General features: G+C 47.0%; 2 protein-coding genes and 1 long non-coding RNA gene across 5 annotated transcripts in view; 1 reads left to right on the forward strand and 2 right to left on the reverse strand.

Moving 5' to 3' along the window:
• Positions 1–749: 749 nt before the first annotated feature.
• On the reverse strand, positions 750–15,337 carry LOC107536222 (uncharacterized). Its single transcript, XR_015714695.1, has 3 exons — positions 15,209–15,337; positions 4,812–4,926; positions 750–3,837 (listed from the first exon to the last, which is right to left on the reverse strand). It is a non-coding gene; the product is annotated as an uncharacterized LOC107536222 (long non-coding RNA).
• On the forward strand, positions 8,296–14,705 carry S100B (S100 calcium binding protein B). Its single transcript, XM_016211857.2, has 3 exons — positions 8,296–8,320; positions 11,371–11,509; positions 13,914–14,705. Exons 2-3 carry the CDS (start codon positions 11,372–11,374, stop codon positions 14,052–14,054), a joined length of 279 nt encoding a protein of 92 aa, XP_016067343.1. The 5' UTR covers positions 8,296–8,320; position 11,371; the 3' UTR covers positions 14,055–14,705.
• A 3,414-nt stretch (positions 15,338–18,751) lies between the features above and the next one.
• The window catches only part of DIP2A (DIP2 acetate--CoA ligase A), an 82,017-nt gene continuing 79,194 nt past the window's right edge, over positions 18,752–21,574 (reverse strand). For all 3 annotated transcript variants that reach the window (XM_016211862.2, XM_016211859.2, XM_087818386.1), the window contains one exon: positions 18,752–20,750. In XM_016211862.2, coding sequence (XP_016067348.1) covers positions 20,498–20,750 — 253 coding nt within the window. In that variant the 3' untranslated portion in view covers positions 18,752–20,497. The remainder of the gene's footprint in view (positions 20,751–21,574) is intronic.

The following is a 21,574-nucleotide window of genomic DNA, read 5'->3' on the forward strand; positions in this document are numbered from 1 at the left end:
GCCTCGCCGGCGGGGAGGGGGCGCGGCGGGAGCGGGGGGCGGCGGGAGCGGGGCCTCGGCCTCGCCAGCGGGGAGGGGGCGCGGCGGGCGGCGGGCATGTGTTCAGTGCATCGCCTGCGCTCACAGGCGGTTACGATGGTAAACTTCACGGTAACGTGTGAAAGGAACAGGAACACAGAGTCCCAGTATGAGGAATGGAAGAATTCACCACAGAGTCTATAAATTTTTTAAAGATGATGAACATATTACAAAACTTTTGAAAAAATTTAACAAGTTAAATTCCACAAATTTCTTGAAAAAAACAAATTACCAAAACTGAACAAGGATATTTAGAAAACCTGTATAGTTCTATATCTGTTAAAGGAATTGACTTCATAATTTAAAGCCTTCTTAGGAAGAATACTCCAGGCCCAGATGGTATCACTAGTAAATGCTTCCAAACATAGAAGGAGAAAATAATACCAATGTTACATAAATTCTTCCAGAAAAGAGAGAAAAGTGAAATACTTCCTAACTGGTTCTATGTGGCCAGGTTACCACTGCTATAAAATGTTAGCAAAAACAATCCAATGACATATAAAGTGATTACATACCATGTCCAAGTGTGGTTTATATAATATATATATATTTACATCATTTAATGTACTATTTAAAAAACCTTCCCACAAAGAAAAGTCCAGCCCCAAATTGTTTCACTGGTGAATTCCATCAAATGTATAAGGAAGAAATAACACCAATATTAAACAAAATTTTAAGAAAATATGGGATAGACACTTCCCAGTGTTTTATTAGGCAAACATAATTCCAATACAAATACCTGACGTACAGGGAAAAAAGTACTAATATCCCTCATAAAAACAGATGCAAAAACCTTTACCAAACATTAGCAAATCAAGCCCAACAATATATACTGAGGATAATACATTATGGCCAAGTGGAGTTTATCCAGTAATGCAAACTTGGACTAACGCTTGAAAATTAATGTAATTCTCCACATTAACAGAACAGAGGAGAAAAATTATACAATCATTTCAATAAGAAAAAGGATTTGACAACTCTCAAAAGGCATCTATCAAAAAACCCATCACTAAAATCATACGTTATATTGAAAGTTATTATTAGAAACAAGGCATATGCATCCACTTTCACCACTTCTAGTCATTTTATAGGTGTTTGTTGGTGGCAAAATTATGCTCAGAGACTGAGAGTGTCTTTGCCAATCATTTATTTAACGTAAGTTCACTACAGGAATTATATCTCACAAGCCAATGGCATACAGGAAAATCTCGCTTAATAAGCCGATAAAGAAATATACTCCAAACCAATGATAGATTAATTATACTATTCCAGGCAAATAAATTTGTGCAGCAGAGAGTTCCACCAAAGGGGAAAAAGCAAGTTTCCTTTCCCTGGCAACGACTCAGCACTTCCTCTCACCAAGAGGAGACCCAGTTCCCTGGGCAAAAAACCTCACACACACACAGCAAGGCTGAGGGAAGCGTGCTCACTGTGCTCCCAGCTCCAGCTCCTTCTCAAAATTTACAAAAAAAGAAAAACTTGAACAACAAAAAACAAAAACAAAAGCCCTGCTGTTTTGCACTGGCCCTGACGTTGCCATGGATCCAAAGCAAACCCCGACAGCTCTGCTCACGCTGGGCTGCCCATCTGGAAGGGAGCAGCGATTTTTTTAACGACTGGTTAGAAACCAAATGGATTCATGGAATTTGATGTGGTATAAAAATAATAAAACATGATACTCACGAAATACAGATACGCTATCACAGTTGGCCAAATTGGGGGCCTCCTGGACTCAAAATGTTCTAAGTTAGCCAGTGAGTTCATTCTGCACTTTTGGACCCTCATATGCTGGCTCAGAAAAAAATCTGTCCTGTTTTTGCTTTGCTTTGTCTGCCTTCTGTACCAGGAGTTCACCTGACAGGTCCATGTTCTTTTGATAGACAAGAATATACCTTTTATGATGATAATGACCACTAATCGAGTGAATTAGGCACTTCACACTATACTCGAGACATGTGCGTGCGCGTGTGCAAAATTTCATTTTCTCCACCAACAATCCTCTGAGGGGTAACACTTTTCCGCTTTCACTGAGGCTGAGAAAGGTTAAGTCATTTGCTGAAGGTCTCTCCACAGAGGCAGGATTTGAACCCAGCCCCACAACTCTAGCCACAAGCCCTCACTCCTGGCCGCCTGCAGCTGGTAGCAGCCTTCTTTAGAACAGGAAAGATAATTAATTCTCATCACCTCCATACTTGCAATTACTACAACAGAAGCCTTTGTCCCTTCTCCCACGTCCCTTTAGAACACAGGCGTCCTTTTCTCCCAGTGGGTATGGGTCACTGTAACCAACCTCGTGAGCAGCTTGGTGGCGCATGGCAGTCCTTTGTGCAAGAGAACAGTGTTGCTGCCCACAGCCTTTCCTCCTGGAAAACTCGAGCCAGAATGACTCCTCCTGCCTCCAAGCCGCAGCAAGGCTTAGGTCTGCTAACTGAATTAAATGGTGCCATAGGTTTGCTGAGCAGATGAAGGGTGGCTGAAGGGAGAAGGAGCCTTTAAGTGACGGGAGAAGACCTTGGCAGAAGCTTTGTGCCCACTGCCTGGATGAAGAAAGCACTCCTGCCTGGAAAGGCACCCCATCCCTACCACGACCAGTGCTGACCCCCACCCCTAGCCCGCTCGGAGAGCCAACCCCTCAGTAGACCTTTACCATTAGACCACATGAGGTGCCTTTGGCGTTGACAGCGACTGTGGCCTAGAGGTGGGAGGGTCTGAGCCTCCATCATCTCCTGCCAGTTATCCCGTTTTGCAGGTGGAATTGCTTGGCGTTTTTCAACAGCACCACGAACACCAACCAAGCAGATAGCTCTTGGCTACAAGGGATTGCAAAGCCAGAAGAGTCAGTCCAGTGTCCCCCACAGTAGACACCTTTCTTCCAAGGTCACACATAGCCAGGTAGTGATCGCTATCCAGCAACCATCCTCTGTTGGTTCTGTCTCCCTAAGCTTGTTTGGGCAACAGTTCATATGCCTTTTCTAGGTGGGCTGTGTACATTTACAATGTCATGTTACATCATGTGGTAGTGTAATAATAAATACATATTTGGTCTTCATCCTGTTTCCCGGCACAATGCTTTCAAACCCTGGAATTCCCTGGGTGATGGGGTGAGAGGAGCATCTTCTGCTATTCCCAATAAGCCCCTTTCAACCACATTTGAGATTATGCTAATGAGGTGACTCTGTGGACTCCTACAGAGCTTCAGGATGGGGTCTGGTCACCGGTAAAACCAAACCTGCATCAGAAGGTTGGACCTTTCAGCCCCACCCCCAAATTCAGGGCTGAGTTACTCACCAATGGCCAGTGATTTAATCAATCATGCCTATGTAATGGAATCTCCATAAAACCCCAAAAGGAAGGGGTTCAGAGAACGTCCAGGTTGGTGAACACATGGTGGCAGTGCTGGGAGAGTGGTGCACCCGGAGGGTACAACGCTCCACCACCCCTTCCCGGGAACCACACCCTACACATCTTTTCCATTTGCTTGTTTCCAAGTTATAGCCTTTATAATAAACAACTGTAAATAAACTGCTTTCCTGAGTTCTGTGAGCTGTTCTAGCAAGTTATTGAACCTAAGGAGGTGGTCATGGGAGCCCCAATTTATAGGCAATCAGCCAGAAGTACATGTGGCCAAGACTTGCAATTTATGGGGGCAGTCTTATGGGACTGAGCCCCTAATCTGCGGGGTCTGCATTAACTCCAGGTAGATGGTGTCAGAACTGTATTGAATTGTAGGACACCCTGCTGGTGTAGGAGATGGTGGATCTGAGGAAAAAAACACACATTTGGTGTTGGGAGTGTTCTGTTGGTAAAAATAAACAAAAAACCAAAGGAACAGATCATAGTATATCAGTTTGGGGATTTTATACATTCAAAAAATACCTGTTGACTTCAGGTATCAGTGCTACTGTTCTCCATTTTGTTCCTTCTAAGTTTACTTTTTCCATATAGCATATTTTTAAAGATTTTATTTCAAAATCATTTTAGACTAACAAAAGAGTAGTAACAAATTAATAAACCTTTTTATTTTTCTTGTTGCCTAATGTATCAGTCTGGGTCCAATCAAGAGACAGAAACCACATAGCAATTTAAACAGGGCAAGTTTTACCCTGGCTGGTTTGGCTTAGTGGTTAGAGCATCGGCCTGTGGACTGAAGGGTCCCGGGTTCAATCCCTGCCAAGGGCACATACCTCAGTTGCAGGTTCGTCCCTGGACCCAGTCCAACTGATGTCTGTGTGTGTCTCTCTCTCCCCCTTCCACTCTCTCGGAAAAGCAATGGAAAAAATATCCTCAAGTGAAGATTAAAATAAATAAATAAAATAAACATGAAGAATTATGAAACTGTGACAGGACAGTAACTGCACAGAGAAATCCAAAGGGCAGCCTATGGCTGAGGGAGAAAACCAAGGAAGAACAGACTTAGCAGGGGGACCCCTTCCCAACCCTGGGGTTCATACCACATTGGAGAAGTTTGCTGCCAGAGCTGGTCCACAGGCAGGGGGGCAGCAGGAACACCTGCTGGGACAGGAAACCCCCATGGCCCTGAGTGTCCTGCATGGTACTGCCAAGCATGCCAAGCACGCAAGGCCCTTGCCACGCTTTACCCAGGCCACTGCCCAGGGCTGTTGCAGGAAAGAGCCTTGAAGGAGGCGGACAAAGGGCGGGCTCATGTGGAGGCAGCAAGACCCCAGCTCAGTGTGCCCTCCCAGAACACGTGCCCTGCGGGTGCACACCCTCACCCAGGCCCTTCGCCTCACAGCCGCGGACTGGGGGAACCAAGCGAGCATGGAGTTCTAGCCACTGGCTCCTCTGCAAGTAAACTCTGACCCAGGAACCTCGTGCCTTCTGCAGCATCTGCGAAACAAGAATATGCCAACTGGTTAGCTTGCATCAGGTAACAGTGCAGCCCTTCGCAGTTCTTGACACAGCCATACAGAGCCCAGGTAAGCCCAGGTAAGGAGTGGGTGCACAGGCTGGGGTGTCAAGCCTGGACTTTGCAGTGACCAACCAGGAAGGTCATAAGAAACAACCTCCAAGGCATAGCACACTGAGGCTGGTGGGTGGCCACGTAGAGAAAGTGGGGAGCTGATGTGAATGCCAGTTCTGGAGTGTGCTGTGTCCATGTCAGGAGAATCAGGGTGAAATGGCCACTGGGTCCAGGCCAGGCTGCAGGGTCACCAAGGGCTGCCCTCACTGGACATGTGGTTGGGGCAGAGCACCACCAGATGCTGCAAAGGACTGTGAAGGAGTGAGGCAAAGCAAAACATGGAAGGAAGCCCCTACCTCTTCTAAAGCTCTCACTACAAAACTTCACATCACGCTCACTGTAAGGAGTCACATTAGAGTCTAGTCCATGCATGCCACCATGCAGGTGCTGAAGCAGAGAATCGGACCTGAGAGGCAATAAAGCCACAGCAGCAAAGTCCACCCTTTGGCTACTCAGTGTCCATCAGCAACATTCTACACACATTTGTACTCCCTTACAGTGACTAAATAATTCTTTATTTCTCCCTAAAAAGACATAGGTAGCCCGGCCGGGTGTGGCTCAGCAGTTGAGCATCAACCTAGGATACATGCATGGTTGCGGGCTCAATCCCCAGTCAGGGGCGTGCAGGAGGCAGCTGATCAATGGCAACTCTCTCATCATTGGTGTTTCTCTCTCTCCCCTTCTCCCTTCCTCTCTCTGAAATCAATAAAGATATTTTTTTAAAAAAGCCATCTTTGGGAAAAGTGAAGCTGTTCTTCTCCAAATGAGAAGATGCACAGACCCAACAGTCATGGTACACATCGCTATACTTAATCCTCAGATTCAGTTATGCTTCCACTGAAAATTCAGTCACCTAAAGATTAAACTGAAATGCTAACCTCCAACAACTTGTTTATAAAATAAAAGTTGGTGAGGAGAGAAGAAAATGTTTAGTAAACAAACGCATGTAACAAGCAAAAATATACGCAAAGCTGCTACAGTCCTCATTTATATAAATGGTAGTGAGGTTGTAGGTAACATCATGCATGGCTTCCTTCCTCAACTTTCCATCCAACAGCTCCTCTGCCCCCAGCTAGAACCTGCTCTGGGTTCCTTGGTGGGTAGAGTGGCCCAAACCTTCATTTCTGAAGGACCTGAGTCTTCAATAGTTTTGCTGTATTTCTTTTTTATTGTTCTTGTTTTTTACCTTTACCACTGGTCATGAAAGTATTTCATGCATTTCCTTGGCTTGAAATGAGTTCCTTGATTACATGCAATGTTGTCCAGAAGGCCATTACAGTGGATACGGCTTTAGTGAGGTCATGGATGTTGGTGCTCACAGAAGCAGGACAGAAATGGAAGTCCAATCCGCACCCAGAATATATGTCTATTCAGTGAAGACATATCTCTCTGCCCCTTCTGTGATGGAAGAAATCCAAAGTAATCCACCAGGCGTATGGCTGGTCACCACAGGACTCAACGCTGTTCTTGGCTGTTGGCAGCTCGGGCACCCAGCAGCAGCAGTAGCCTGGTCAGCTTTGGTGAGAGGAAGGCCATGATGATGAGGACATGCACACATCCAAGCCTGCCACTTGGTCACTTCACTCATGGACATACTGGGCAACCCCTGGAGTGGAGGCAGGCAGAGCTGGCTGAACAGAGCACTTGGATAAGACATGTCTAGGGCACTGTCCAGCTCTGACACCCACAGGGTCAATCACTTTCCAGGTTATAATTCAGAGCCTCTTCTGCAGTGTGTGCCTGTTGATGGGCATTCACTAGGAACACAAATGTATTCAGACTGTGCTCATTCAGAGGTCCATCCACATGCCTCTTCCAGAGCCAAGTTTCCAATCCTGTTCCTCCCAAGTTGCTGATCAAATATTAGGAGCCTCCCCTGAATTAATACACACACATACACCAGCCACTTCTTACTCCAGACATAGTGGACAAGCCAATGTGCTGCTCAAAGTTCAGACCCTGAGAGGCCTTCCCTTTACCACTGTTTGCAGCATCCCCTTGAGTGGGGCCATAGTGCTGCATCTGTCCACTTCAGGGTAGTACCAGCGTGTCCGGCAGACCCACCCGTAAACCAGGCTCACGTTTTTCTTCCACAGTCAGCTGCTTATAAGAAACAGGCTGGGAGGTCCAGGCTGGGACAACTCAGGTCCCAAAGCTCATAGCCCTATTTCCAGGCCACACTTCTGGATGTTGATTAGACAAGAAGCTTCTGGTAAAACAGATAACAAGACAACCGTGTCCACAGACATCTTTGTGCATTGGATCCTTCCGTGGCCACTGCGAACCTGAGTCAGAAGGACCCTGATTCTGGTTTAGGCATCTTTTGATGACTTTGGAGCCAATGCTTTTTCAATTATCGTGTAAAAGAATGCCTGCCTATGGGGTTTGTGCTTAGAAACGTCTCAGGTAGGGTGCCACTGAAGATGGGTGGAGGGGAGGCTAGGCCTGGCTTCCCTATGGCCGGCTGTGGGGCCTCAGTCTCAGGGAGGCACAGAATCTGTACCTTTGCAGAACAGAGTACTTGGACAGGACAAGTCTAGGCACTGTTCAGCTCTGGAAATCTGCAACCATTCACCCTGGGGTGAAGGAGGAGGCCTTGGGGTGTGCCTGGCATGTGCCCTCAACCATATTAAACAAGGATTTTCCCCTAAACACATCAAGGATCTACTTTGCCAAACATTTCAGTCCCTGCAGGTGCTGGGCTCAGTGGCTTCTTGAGGCAGCACTTAGCTCAGGGTACAGATGTCCATGAGGCATCCTGCCTGCTGGTGGGGGCCAGATGGGGGAGCTGGAGGCAGGAGAGAGCTCAGGGGCCTCTCCACTGGAAAACAGCATGGGCCAGCCTGCACTTGGACACTTCGCGTTCTTGGCTGAACATTTGCGTTGTTTGAATCAATTAATCCATCTCTCTCCTCCCCCTACCCCCAACCTTGCTTTCAGAAGAACATTAATATTCATGGATAAATTTAAAATAGCACAAAAAGCTGACTCCCCACTTCCTGCCCCACAGGCCGTTTTCTTCCTTGGCCCAAGTGCAGTCCCCGGGTGGCAGCTTGGTCAATGCTGCCCTGTGTGCAGGCCTGGCCGCCTCAGCCACCCCCACGCTGCTCTCAGCCCCCATTGGCTGCCTGGGCCTGCAGTGGGACTGCACAAGGGGCCCACGCCCAGAGGAGCGAATAAAAGGCTGCCCCTGCCCACCACTCCTGCCACTCAGGACGCTGCAGTCAGGAGGTGACCACGAAGAGCGACCAAGATCACAACGTGAGGGGGAGAGCCTGCTGTGTGGTGGGGGCGGGGAGGGGGCAGAAGGCGGGTTGGAGAACTGGGTGGTAGTTTCAAAAGCCCCTTTAGGATAATTGCTGCATTTCAAAAGTGTGAATCTTACAACTGTGTGTGGACATGACTGCCTTAACCCTGGACAGCTAGAGGTTCATTTTGCCTGTGTTTTTATTACCATAAATCAGAGAGATGTCAGGTCTGGGGCTGAGAGGGGCTCGCTGACATTTCCCCAGAAGCGCCACAAATATTGATTCTTCCCTTGAATATTGAATGTCTTCTCTCCTCCTAGCTCCTGCCCTGGCCTGGGCACGGGGCTGCTTCGTTTCCTTCAGAGGGAAATGTCAGGGTCCTCTGGACCCCACTCAGAAACCCCATAAAAACTAAGAGGTCTTTACAAGTGAATTATAAATTGAGTCAAAGGAATCGGGGTTTATGCTGGGTTTAACTTTCATCAGTCTATAACTTCTCAGGTAGGTAGGGCCCCTACCTTAAAGGGGACCCTCAAATCACATGCGATCATAACTCCTTTTAAGGAGTTAAAGCCCAAAAGTTCTCGTTTTCGACGTAAAAAGATTAACAAGGGAGTAAGAGGCTAATTGACGCAGGAATAACACTCACAGAATGAAGTGAAAAAGAAACAAGGGTATTTGCTTTTCATTTCTCTTAAAAGGTAAGCTTTAATCCATCATTTGTTTCTTAGTCAAAGGGGAGAATTTAACATGAAAAATTTTTTAATTAACTTGTAGTATGGTTGTAAAGAAAATCACATTTTATGGAGTTTTAAAACATAGGAAGTTTATTTTTATGCTTTTCCTTTTAAAAAAATCCCACTAGTCATACTTCACACACAAAAATAATTTACCTTCCTCTTCCCCAAAACACCATGGACTCTGAGAAGCATCAGGATGATGTAAAAGTTTTTCGGTGGTTTGGTTTTGTTTCTCCCTTTTTTTTAATCACTGAGAAGAGAGAGATTTGTTGTTCCATCATTTATGCATTCACTGGTTGACTCTTGTACGTGTCCTGACTGGGGATCAAACCCGCAACCTTGGTGTATCAGGGCAACAATCTAACCAACTGAGGCTTGTTTTGTTTCTTTAAAAAAAAATAATTGAAATTTGAGTGCAAAGGATAAGAAAGTAGGAAATGTTAAAGATTTGAATCCATCTGAATTGTTCTATTTACATATGATAGATCCGATTATTAGGGACTTAAGAGCAAAACAAAGTATACTGATAATTAACAGTGTGGCTTTAGCAAAGGTCAGGTCAAGACAAAAATCCTCAATTGTCTTTCCCTTGGGAAATCAGAAATAAATAAAAATTTAAATATTTTATTCCAGGTTATTTTTAAAACATGACATATTCGACACGGGAATGATTTTTCAACAATTAGATGTACTTCTTGAATTTATTTTTAACTATGAAAGTGCTAAGATTCTTTAATGGTAAGAATTCAAGGTCAAAAATTGGTAAATTTCTCTGGCTGAGTGTCTCAGTTTTATGAAACAATTGAAAACCTGTCCTTTGTAAAATATGCCTAATCCCCAGGATCAAACAGTTTTTTGTTCAGTTTACAGGCCACAGCATGAGGTGTGTGTTGAGGGAAGCAGAAAGTTTCTTACTTTGACAACTGCAGAGAAACACTTATTAGTGAATAAGTGACATTTCCCCCATTCACTGGAGGCAGCCCCTCCATGGATACTGAATAAACACCTGGCGATGGCTCCTGCTGCACTTGTCTGTTCCTGTAGCAGACCCAGCTTCACTGTATAACCTGATCATACATTTTTGTTTCTGGTAGGTCAAGAACATTTCATTGACCTTCTTTACCAAAAAAAATTGTGGGAATTCTACCATATTTATTTTTCCCAGTAAGGATTTTTTTGTCAAAAAATGAGTTAAATTTATAATATTCAAAGAAAAGAAAATTCCTACATCTTATGATTCTTAAAATCTTTTGGAAGGACCTGCACTTTTCATGCTCAACTTATTTTTAGTAATATGTAATAAACGGGATTCTCCTCCTGTTTTCCAATTGTTTATTGACAGAATATAAGAATACTATCCATGTGTGTACCCTCATTTGGCTCCTAGTCACCTTAGTTCTTTCTGATTAATTCTAACAGCTTGCAGCCACTGCTCTGCTCACCTGCACTGTCACTGACTTGGAGCCCTGCCAGGGCAGAGGGTGGCCCAAGGGAGGAGGCAGGGATCAATCCCAGAACTCCCTCACTGCTCTGCCTTCATATATATTTTTTTAAAGATTTTTAAAAATATGTCTTTATTGATTTCAGAGAGAGGAAGGGGGAGGCAGAGAGAGAGATAGAAACATCAATGATGAGAGAGTCGTTGATCGCCTGCCTCCTGCACGCCCCCTACTGGGGATCCAGCTGCAACAGAGGCATGTGCCCCAATCGGGAACTGAACCTCAATCTCCTGGATCATAGGTTGTTCAACTGCTGAGCCACACCGGCCGGGCTAAAGACTTTTTTATTGACTTTTAGAGATAGAGGAAGAGAGAGGGCGAGGGAGAGAGGGAGAGAGAGAGAGAGAGAAACACCGATGTGAGAGGGAAATATTGATCAGCTGCCTCCTACACACCCCCTACCGGGAATCAAGCTGCAACCCAGGCATGTGCCCTGACCGGGAATCAAACTAGCAACCTTTTGGTGCACAGGACAATGTCCAACCAACTGAGCCACACCAGCTGGGGCTGCCGTCATAGTTTTGCTGAAGTTTCCCATTGGCCAAACCCAACCAGAAACCAGAGGGCCTGGGAACTAGTCAAGGTGCTGACAGGAACAGAGAAGGGAGGCACGGAGGGGTGAGTGTATCTAAATGGTAGATGGGAGGCCAGTGACAACAAAGCGAGTTCACAGAATGCCCTGTTCCAAGCTTGACATGAGAGATGCACCAAGGCTGGCCCAGCCCCCTCCTCTGAGTCGAAGTCTATATAGGTAACATGTTAACTATTCCATGTAAAGCAAGGCAAGAAGCATGAGCAGGCATCTTTCTTCTGTGGACCCCTAGGATGTCCGAGCTGGAGAAGGCGGTGGTGGCCCTCATTGACGTTTTCCATCAATATTCTGGAAGGGAGGGCGACAAGCACAAGCTAAAGAAATCCGAACTCAAGGAGCTCATCAACAATGAACTTTCCCATTTTTTAGAGGTGAGTCTTTTTAAAATCGACAGTTTATGCATTCTCCTCTCCACTTATAAAACCACCTGCGCACTTTCTCTTCTGAGCGGCCATGAAGGTGATTCCAGGTCTGTTTCAGGGCCCCTGGGTGCTTCTGAAAACTTGTTTGCATGGCTGACCATCATTATGGAGGCTAGCTTAGCTGAGCGCCACTGTCTTCATTTTCATTTGTTTTGTGTATAGTAGAAACATCAAGGAAAAACTGCTGTCTCAAAGGCACAAGTACATATTCCAAATAATGCTGAAGTTTCTCTGAAAAATCAGGACTTACGGCAATGATGGCAAAATGGATAGAAAATAGACCCATGACTTATCATGGACCATGGTGCATATAAAAAATACGGTAAAGATAGGTTTTTGTTTGGAGGAAAAGGACTATTTTAGCTTTAGCTAGATGTTTAGCATCCACCATGGTGATAAAGATGCTATTTACTGAGCAAACATTTATTGACCACTCATTACATTCAATACTGGGAGAGACACAGGCCCGAGACCATGGCCTCTGCTTCTAAGGCACCCAGGCTGGCACATCAATGAAGGGCCACAATGTACCTAAGGGCATGAGGGCGCTGCACTCATTGGAGGCCTGGGGGCCTTCCAGGGGGCTTCATGGAATATGAGATGTTGGAAAGGAGCCATCTTCATTTAGGACCCTAACTTAGGAAGTGGTACAAGGGCTCCTGATGAGCCCTCCTTCCCCATGCAGGTCCCACTCTGGCCTGTGGTAAAAGGATGTCCAGACACCTCATCGAGGACTCACTTTCCTACCCACCAGCTCCTGCCTCTTGGATCAGCCACCCCTCGTCACTACTACACACTAGTCTTGTGCCCTGAAGGCAATGAACTGCAATCTACCTGGCACCTGACCTTCCCTTAGTGCCCAGAACCAAGGTCACTGAAGTGATTGATCACATACTGGGGAGAAGGCCAGCCAATGAACCAGTGCACTGATGTCTGACCAGGAGCTAATTCCAGGGAAGATACCAGAGCACCAGGGCAGGGCCCTGGGGCATGGTGATGGTGAAGGGGAGCCACCCTCCCAGCCAGCTGAGCCTCTCAGCGCAGGGTGAATCCCAGATTCAAACAGGGCAGCACCCATTGCCTGCAACTGGCTGGGGTTCTCCTGCTCACCCCCACCCAAACACTCCAATGCTGTGAATGGCACTACCAGAGCAGAGAAAGTGACCTGCAGGCTTGAGGCGGGGCCGGGGAGGCATCTCCTAGTCTGATTCTGGGACTGGTTTCTCAGGCATTCGAGTCCAAGTGGCAGCTGCCTCACTCACATGTTCAATTATCCAGTCCCACCACTTCCACATTCTAACTTAACAAAGTCCCAGTTTCTTCTGTAAAAAGGATTGTTGACAGTGTTGGTCAAGTGCTTAACGTATAGTGAAAGCTCAATAACCAGTAACTGCTATTATTGATTTTAAAATATAGAAAAAGCTTAACGTGGTAACCACAATTTATAAAAAATAAGTAATTCAAAGTAAGTATACCAAGGTACCATGAACGTTTGTTAGCCTAGTTTTATTAAAGTAATTTCGGTTTGGAGGAAAACCTGTAACACAATTGATATAACACACTGCTTATACGTCCCGCCCAACCACCATTGGAATCTCAGTCTTTTACATGTTTTAGGCTGCAGGCAGCCACTGAACATTACACCTCACTCCTTCAGGCCGAGCTCTGCTGCACTAGGGGCAGTTATTCTGAACAGCCTGTACTGATGCTTTTCTTCAGTGCTCGATGCCACATTCTTTCCACCACATTTATGGCCCCGCACAGTGTTTGTTCCCCAGAGACTGCAACACTATTGCTTGGCGTCTGTGTTGGGCAGAACTATCAGGAAAAGTTCCATGACACCCAGAAAGCAACTCAAGTGGCAAAAAACACACATTTAAAAAATTTAGGCATGCACCCAAGAGTTACTTCCACGACAACAAAAAAACCTTTCCAAACATAAAAATCCATGGACACCTTCACTGTAGGAACTTTCACACTCAGAAACTGAAAAATTTAGAGGGGCCGAAAGTTCATTTTTTCTTTCAAGACATTTGCTGTTATATGCTCTGGCTGATCAAGATGCTATTCTTCTTTTCTGGGTATTTTAAATATACAACCTGCAGGTTTTCAGATTTTGGTTGTTCCAGCATCTTTACAAGTAGCCCAGGTCTCACTGGACCTAAAGTAAGGTAGAGAACGCACAGACCCCCGGCCAACAGTTCCCTGGTCACAGGAGAAATCTTTCTGGTATTTGGTATTTTATATCTTAGGTTGTTTCTGATACAGATTTTTTAAGCCAGCCAACTTTTAACCATGTTTTGATGGCCTTAAGTTTCATTTAAAAACAAGCTGGGTGACTGTTCTCTCTTAGGAAATCAAAGAGCAGGAGGTTGTGGACAAAGTCATGGAAACACTGGACAACGATGGTGATGGCGAATGTGACTTCCAGGAATTTGTGGCCTTCATCGCCATGGTTACCACTGCCTGCCACGAGTTCTTTGAACACGAGTGAACTAGAGAAAGCAGCCAAGCTGTTCCTGTAACAGAGATGAAGGTCACACAAGGAAGCAGAGAGCAAGGGCTTGCAGGCTAGTAGGAGCTGAGCTTTCCAGCCGTGTTGTAGCAATTAGGAAGCTTGATTTGCTTTGTGAATGAAATATTGAAAACCTCTTGCCAAGGACTGTTTTTAATGGCCCCTATCATTACTTCTGCTATATTAGGCATATGTGCTAGCTGACTGGTCCCAGGGACTCCTGGTAATACCATGTAGGAAAGTCAAATCCTCAGTCACAAAACCTGTGCTATCCTGGCTGCCATGGCTGTGCAGAATCCTAACCCTGAAAAAACAAAACTGACTACCAAAAAGGACTCTGGGCATTTGTGGTTTCCTTAAGTCTCCACTACATTTGGAACTACAAAGCTCTGCGCACCCTTTGAAAACGCTGCATTTCTTAAAATTTGTTCATCATCAGTGCAAATGGAACCTAAAGTAGTTAGATGGTGTGACAGTGCTGTCCCACCAGCCCTTAGAGCATGGTCTTATTTAGATCCCTTTTATCATGAGCTGTGATTACTGAGTAGATGTTTATCTAATGCTAACAGTTCTAACTGGAAAAAAATGTGTCTCATGAACCAACCAGTACTAAAACTTTAACTCTAATAAAATTTTGGAGAATCAAAATTCTACATTCGGTGGAATTCTCCGGCCGGGCTCCCGCTTGGCCGGGGCTGCGGGGCGCGCTGCAGGGGGTCAGGTTCAGGGCCAGGCTCGGGGCGGCTCCCTGCAGACGAGCGCGCCGCCGGTCCCTTAGTTTCTCCAGCCTCCGCTCGCGTCCCTGAGAGGATGGGTGACTGCCGCTGCGTCTGCTCTGCTGGCGACTGTCATTCCTGACTCGTTAGTGCTGTTAGTAAAGTCGGTGTACTTGTAAAGCTGGAATTTAGGCTGCTGCATCCACGAATCCAGATAAATCAAGTTTCAAATAACCAAATTACAAACATTAAAAATCACTTCCAGGAAAACTCAAATGAGTCTTATCCACCTCTTTCCCTGTTTTGTTGTATGTAAAGACACGCACTTCATAAAACAATGGGTCGCTGGCGTTTGCATTAAATAAAGAACAGTGACAGGAATCCGTAGCCGTTAAGCATGAAATAAAAGCGAAATACCTGCAAAACTGGGAAGAGCAGTCAAGTAGAGGAGCCCGGCTTTCCTCACGGCCGCAGCTACCGCACTGAACGAGGCCAGGAAGGGTGCGGAGGTGGGGACCGAAAGCCGGGCGGGGGCCACATTGGCTGCGGGCAGGTAGCTAGGGGCTGGGTGGAGACGCGGAGCGCGCAGGGCGGGCGGGGCGGGACGTCAAGGGGTGGGACGGCCTTTCCTCGCAGAGGTTGGCGTCACGTGGGCTTCCCTGGACCAATCGCGACGAAAGGGAGCTGCGATTGGTCCTGCTCAACCGGAAGGGGTGGGCCGGCGCGCGGGGGCAGGCACCGAGTTGAGGTCTCCGGGTCTTGCTCCGCTGCCGTCCCGCCCCCTCCCGGCCGGCGCCTGCGGCGTCGTCTCTGTTTTGGAGGCTTTGCGCCCGAGGGGTCGGTGGTCCCTGCTGGGTCCTCGGTCCTGGCCGCAGGCCCAATAGAGAAGGCTGGGTGCTGTTTGTCGTTTCAGAAGCCCCTAGGGGCTGGACTGGGTGAACTGCCCCTCCGAGGAGACCCCTGCACGGCAGGCGCGCGGGGGTGACCTGTCGGGCCCCCCAGACAGCTCCTGGCCGAACAGGTGCAGCAGCGCCAACACTCCAGGGGAAACGCGACCCCTGCGGCTGTTGCTGGGGAGATGCGCTCCGCGGTGCGCACAGGACGCAGGCGGGGAGCGGGGTGGGGGTGCTGGGGCAGAGCAGGGAGTGAGGGTGCCCTGGGCTTGGAGGGCTGAGGGTAAGGGGCCAGAGGAGCTTGGCCTTATCCCCGGGGAGGGGCGCTCCTCGGCTTTCCAGCAGGGGGGCGGGAGCAGAGGCCGCCACAGCGGGGCATCGCTTGAGAGACCGGCGGGGGGAGAGGCGGGGCCGGCCGGGGGTGTTCAGGACGCCGGGGTGAGTCGGCGCCCGCCCGGGGCGCTGTCCGCACTTCAGACGGGCCCGCCTGGGGAGACCGCGGGCCCACGCTCAGGCCAACACTGCTGTTGCTGTGCGGAATTTGTTGGTAATTTATGGACAAGGGACCTGGCGTTTTCATTGCATTGGGCCCCGCAGATTATGCTCCCGGTCGTAGGCGGCACGCCGGGGTGCGGAACACAGGACGGGGAGCAGGCTTGGGAGGCTCGGGGTGGGCACAGCCCTGTGCACGGAGGGGAAGCAGTGAGGGGAAGGCGGGGGGCGGGTTGGCTCTGGGCTGCAGCGTGAGGTGTCTGTACCTGTCCAGCTTGCTTTCAGGCCGCATCTCTACACCTCCATTCATCACCAGAGGACAGCCCTGCTGCTTTGCCAGAAATTGAATAGGTCCTTCCTGGTACCTCCCTTGTCCCCGTTGATCGCAAGAATTCCAAAATGACTCAGTTCCCAGGTGTCCAGCCTGCTTCCTAACCACAGGAAAGAACTGGAGTGTACCGGCCCCCCAGGGAGTCTGCCTAGGGCAGCTGCTGTTTGCCTTCTGACCCCAGGTCCAGGGGATGTGCCTTTACCCCAGGGAGAGAGTCTTCCTCAGCACTGCACAGTCATCCTCAGGTACTCCTGGGGGCTTCCTTGCACAAACTGTGGTGAGCTCCAGGGTGTAAAACATCCTCTCCTCTGACCAGTCCTCAACTGAGAGGCACCTGCTCTCAACAAGAGACCCTGTCTGGTTCCATGAATGGGTGGTGATGGTCCCCACACACAGCCCACTGGGCGCTGCCTCAGGCATCCCCAGGGAGAATAAGGTCCCTGTCAAGGGAACTGCATTTAAAATGACCCCCATTGTCCCACTCTGCCTTTCCCATCAAGACCCAGTTTAGCCAAACAATTCCCTGTGTCCCATCAGTTTATCACTTGAATCCACAAGACTGGGCCACAAGTAGCCCAGAGAATGTCCCTGACAGCAGCATTGAGGCTCTCAGGACAGAGACAAAGGTGGAGCAGAGGACCCCATTTGTTGGCCCTGCACTGACAAGTGCTGTCCAACCGTCTGGGACCTGCAGGGACCCAGCCTCAACCCTCAATCATGTGGACCATCCCAGCATGCACTGCTGTCCCTGCCCCAAGTCTGGGCAACACAATTGCCAGACTTTCCTGCCACTGAGAAGAGGCATTTTCATTTCAGGATCATCGGAGGGGAACACATGTTCCCCTTCAGGAAGGCCCTGGATTCCTGAGCCCTGGGCCATGCTCCCACCTTCACCCTGGCCCTGCCCCAGGGGGACAGTGGGGAAAGGGGGATTGAGGTTGGGCAGGCCAGGGTTCCACCTGCCCTCCTTGCCTTCTCTGGCCCTGGGGTAACTCCCAGGGGCCTCTACCAGCTGGCTCTCTGTCACAATTCAAGATCCTCGTCCCGGGATTGGTCCTGTCCTAAGCAGACCCTGTCCCTGGCAGCCACCAAGAGAAGTGAGCTTTCCTTCAGGCCACTTGGGGCCCTTCTCAGGATGTGTCTCTTGTGGGGAGTTTGTATTCACTGTGAGCTCCATGAGCCTGAGAGCTTCTAACAATAATTTTCGCCGATTATATTGGCTAGCGTGCCCATAGAGCTTCTCAGGGCTGTCACGACAGAAGCTGATCTTTCCCTACTTTTTAATGTAAAGTAAATGCTAAACATTGCTTATCTTTGAACTTGTGTTCCACTCTATCAGCGTGCAACAGCCCATAGGGGAGCCTACTGCAGCATCTGGGTGTACCCACCTGAAGTCCAGTTCACTGCTGCTGGGAGTGGCAATGAGTAACAATGCATCTGCACACCCTCTTCCCCTCAAAGCTTCATCTGGTTCCTCATGGTCCTGTTTCAGCTTTTGCTTTTAAGTGGTTATCTGTAATGAACATTCATGACATTTGGCCTTTTCAGTCTCTTGGAGAGTCTGGGGAACAGGATACCCTATACTTAGTTGGCACTTAGAACGAATAATAACCCCTCAATTTCTCACTTTCACAAGCCCTTCCTAAACATTTCACAGACTCATGTAAATAGGTTCCCTCATTAAAGTGAAAGGAGAGCTGGATGCAGGGAAACCAGGGCAATGGGCACCCAAAGCTTCAAACCTGGCATGAACTGTGGAACACCCACATACCTGTGGGAGCTAAGCCTGAGGTAGTAATTGTGACTGCAGAAGTGCACACACGTCTGTGGGGAGGTTCACTGCAGCACTGTTGAAAGAACTATGATGGACAACAACTGAGCAAAAGCTACCTTTAGTCATGACAAACCTGTATGATACAGTCATTAAAACGTAGAATATATGTAACAGATTAAAAAGTCTAATTTATTAAATACAAAAGCTCATTATAAAAGTATATGATCCTAATTTTGTAAAAAATTTTAAAAGGAAAAAAATTAATCCCTGAAAGGATTTAGGTCAAATACTAATGCTGCTACATTACTCAGAAGTAGGATTATAGATTTTCTTCTTTACACTTTAATGTGCTTTATACATTTATGCTGTAAGCATAAATGCTTTTATATTCAGAAAAAAGGAATGCATAATAAAATACATCCTATTGGGGGTAATTTTAAAAACCTTTTCACACATTTCAAAATGCAGAATTACAAAGTCAATAACTTTTATTAACATGATATAAAAAAATTTTAGTGTGATATACAGAATTCCCAGAGAGTAATCTTAAAACATTTTAATGTGCTTCTTAAAGTCTTAATTTACAAGACACCTTGTCTTAGTGCCACTGGCCTTTCAATACAAAAATTTTACAATATTTGCTACAAAACTACAACATTAAGATTAGGGTTAGGTAGTTCTTTCCCCTGCCGGCCATTCTATTATAAGGAATATCTGTTATCTGTATGTCAAACAATAAGTTACACAGATTATGTACATAATTACAATAGGTTATTACAATTCCAGTATGTTGTAACATACTAACTGCAGTCCACCACCACAGGCAAACAGCTACAATGCACCTGCTATAAGTAGCCAAATAAGAGTAAGATGTGAGAAGCAGCCTAGTTAGCCAGACCTATTTGTGGAGAATTTAAAATGGTAGAGAATCAAGAACAGCTTTATTAGGCACAGATTCAGGCTAATTCCAGAAAAACCTGGTTGTTTCTATGAAGCATGCATGATCCATAAACTTTCCTATCCACAGTTCCCCCCCAAATCCAACACCTTCGTAACATACTCTTTATTAGCTATATAAAAATACTCTGTGTCTTAGATTTGAGCTTCACTTCAAATTCTATGAAGTCTCTAAAGAATTTTGTATTCTCTTTGACTTAGGTTTACTATGACATTAGATCGCTCAGTTCAGTAATAACTGAATATGGTCTGGACAAATTTTATAGGCATACAGCTCAAAATGTGAAAGCCAGGGCAAGGGGGACCATGCCCACCTTCTATGTGGGGTAAGGCTGTCCCCACAGTGCAACTGCACTGCGTACAACACTGAGGGCATGGAGACCTCAGACGCTGTCACCAATGCTTCCAAATCTGTTGGAATACACTTCCATGTATTGAGAAGAATTTATATTGTGATGTTATGACAACAAGCATTCAACTAAAACAGCATTAAGTTACACACCTAGGAAAGTGGTTTAAAACTAAATATTGGTTTATCTTTCCAAAACAAAGCATCTACCTTGAGAGCCCCAAATGGCACTTATTGAGTATTAGTGACAAAGTGTGCAGACAATCGGGCACACCTGTTCCAATAACGAAACTGGAAGAGAGGAAGCACCCTGTGACTGGAGTGCCTGATCTGGGGTCCAAGAGTAGGAGGGGCAAGCAGGCAAGACTTGCTGCCCTTTCCATCAGTCTTTTGGGCTCTTTCTCCCTGTGAAATGAAAGTCAATCAGCTGTACTGGGGCCTCAAGTTCTTTCTAGCTTAAATTCTACATATGAACTTGTTATCTGAAGTGGGAATAAATAATTGAATTTTAAAAATCAAGAACTATATTTTTAGGGTAAAAAGTGCAAACTTGCAATACAGTAGAGAACAAATTGCACACCTGCAGTTCCTCATGGTATACATGCTAGGCCTTTCATTTCCCAGTCACCCTGTTAAAATACTGACTTTAAAGTTTTTGTAAATGTCCTTGAAGATTAAAATATTTCTTCAAATAATTCAGGAAGTGGCTTCTCAAATGAGATTTGGGAAACTTTCAGACAAATCTGTAAAAGTAGGGCAAGGGGTACAGTATTCCCTGAAGACTACAGTCCTTTCTCCTAGTAGCTACAGACACACTGCAGTGTCTTGATGTGTCCAACACCTTCACTTGGTTCCGACTCCTGGAAGCCTGGGTCACGTCAGTCAGAACCCTGGGGCTGGTGAGTGGTGCTCACATGTTGTAGGCAACGTAGATTGGGTCCAGCTGGTCAGCCAGGAAGCCATCACGCAAGTGCATGCGTTGCTTCTCACCCCGAGAGTTGATGGGGATCACACCTGGGTCTACAATGACCACCACACCCACGATCAGGTGATGCTCCTCCAGCACCACATTCGTCACCAGGGCCACCAGGTCCAGTGCATCCTGCTCCAGCCCGTCCAGCTCCACCACTACAACCAGCAGGTTGGTCCAGGTGAACACAGCACTGCAGGGAGAAGACAGATGGCATCACAGGGCATGGATATCAGCTTCTGAGGGCCGACAAATACATGGAAAATGGTGCCAAACAGAGCAGAGTGAAAAGACAAATATATTTATTGACACTGCACTGCTGCTGAACAATGCTCACAACTGAAAGGTTCGGCTAAATGTGCTTCCTAGGACTATCCTAATTAAAGTTTAGCTCTTGCTAAAAATCAAGAGCATTCATTATTTGATGTTGAAAGTTGAACCTGCCCCAATGCAAGCTCCCTACAAAGTGAAGAAACTGAGTCACAACCATTTAAATGAGAAAATACACATTAAAAGCAGAAACAGCCCTGGCCAGCGCTGCTCAGTGGTTAGAGCATCGTCCCATGCACCAAAGGGTCACCAGTTGGATTCCCAGTCAAGGGCCTGGTCAAGGGCATACCTGGGTTGCAGGTTTGATCCCGACCCTGGGTGAAGCATGTGCAGCAGGCAACCAATCGATGTCTCTTTCACATCAATGTTTCTCTTTCTCCTCTCTCTTTCCGTGCCTCCCCCTCCCTCTCTCCCTTCCATTCTAAAAATCAATAGAAAAAATGTCCTTGGGTGAGGATCACCACAAAACGCAGAAACGCTTCAGGACAACTGTGGAGAGGTCATGTATTGCCTGTGCATTTGGGGACAGATTCTTGGTTTAAAACTGATTATGAAAAGAGGAAAACCAAGCAAAACCAAACAAATGGCCACAAGGCGTCTCTGGTACGTGTTTCCAAGAGCACATCTGGAGAGACCGGGGGTCAGCTCCTGGAGAGGCTGGCTTTGCCAGCATGTGCCTGGTAGACA

This window comes from Miniopterus natalensis, chromosome 6, assembly GCF_054644295.1.
Source record: "Miniopterus natalensis isolate mMinNat1 chromosome 6, mMinNat1.hap1, whole genome shotgun sequence".
NCBI lineage: Eukaryota > Metazoa > Chordata > Mammalia > Chiroptera > Miniopteridae > Miniopterus > Miniopterus natalensis.

Coding starts and splice junctions, on each gene's coding strand:
- S100B (XM_016211857.2), top strand. CDS start 11,372: ATGTCCGAGCTGGAGAAGGCGGTGGTGGCCCTCATTGACGTTTTCCAT. Junction 11,510..13,913: donor AACTTTCCCATTTTTTAGAG/GTGAGTCTTTTT, acceptor GTTCTCTCTTAG/GAAATCAAAGAGCAGGAGGT.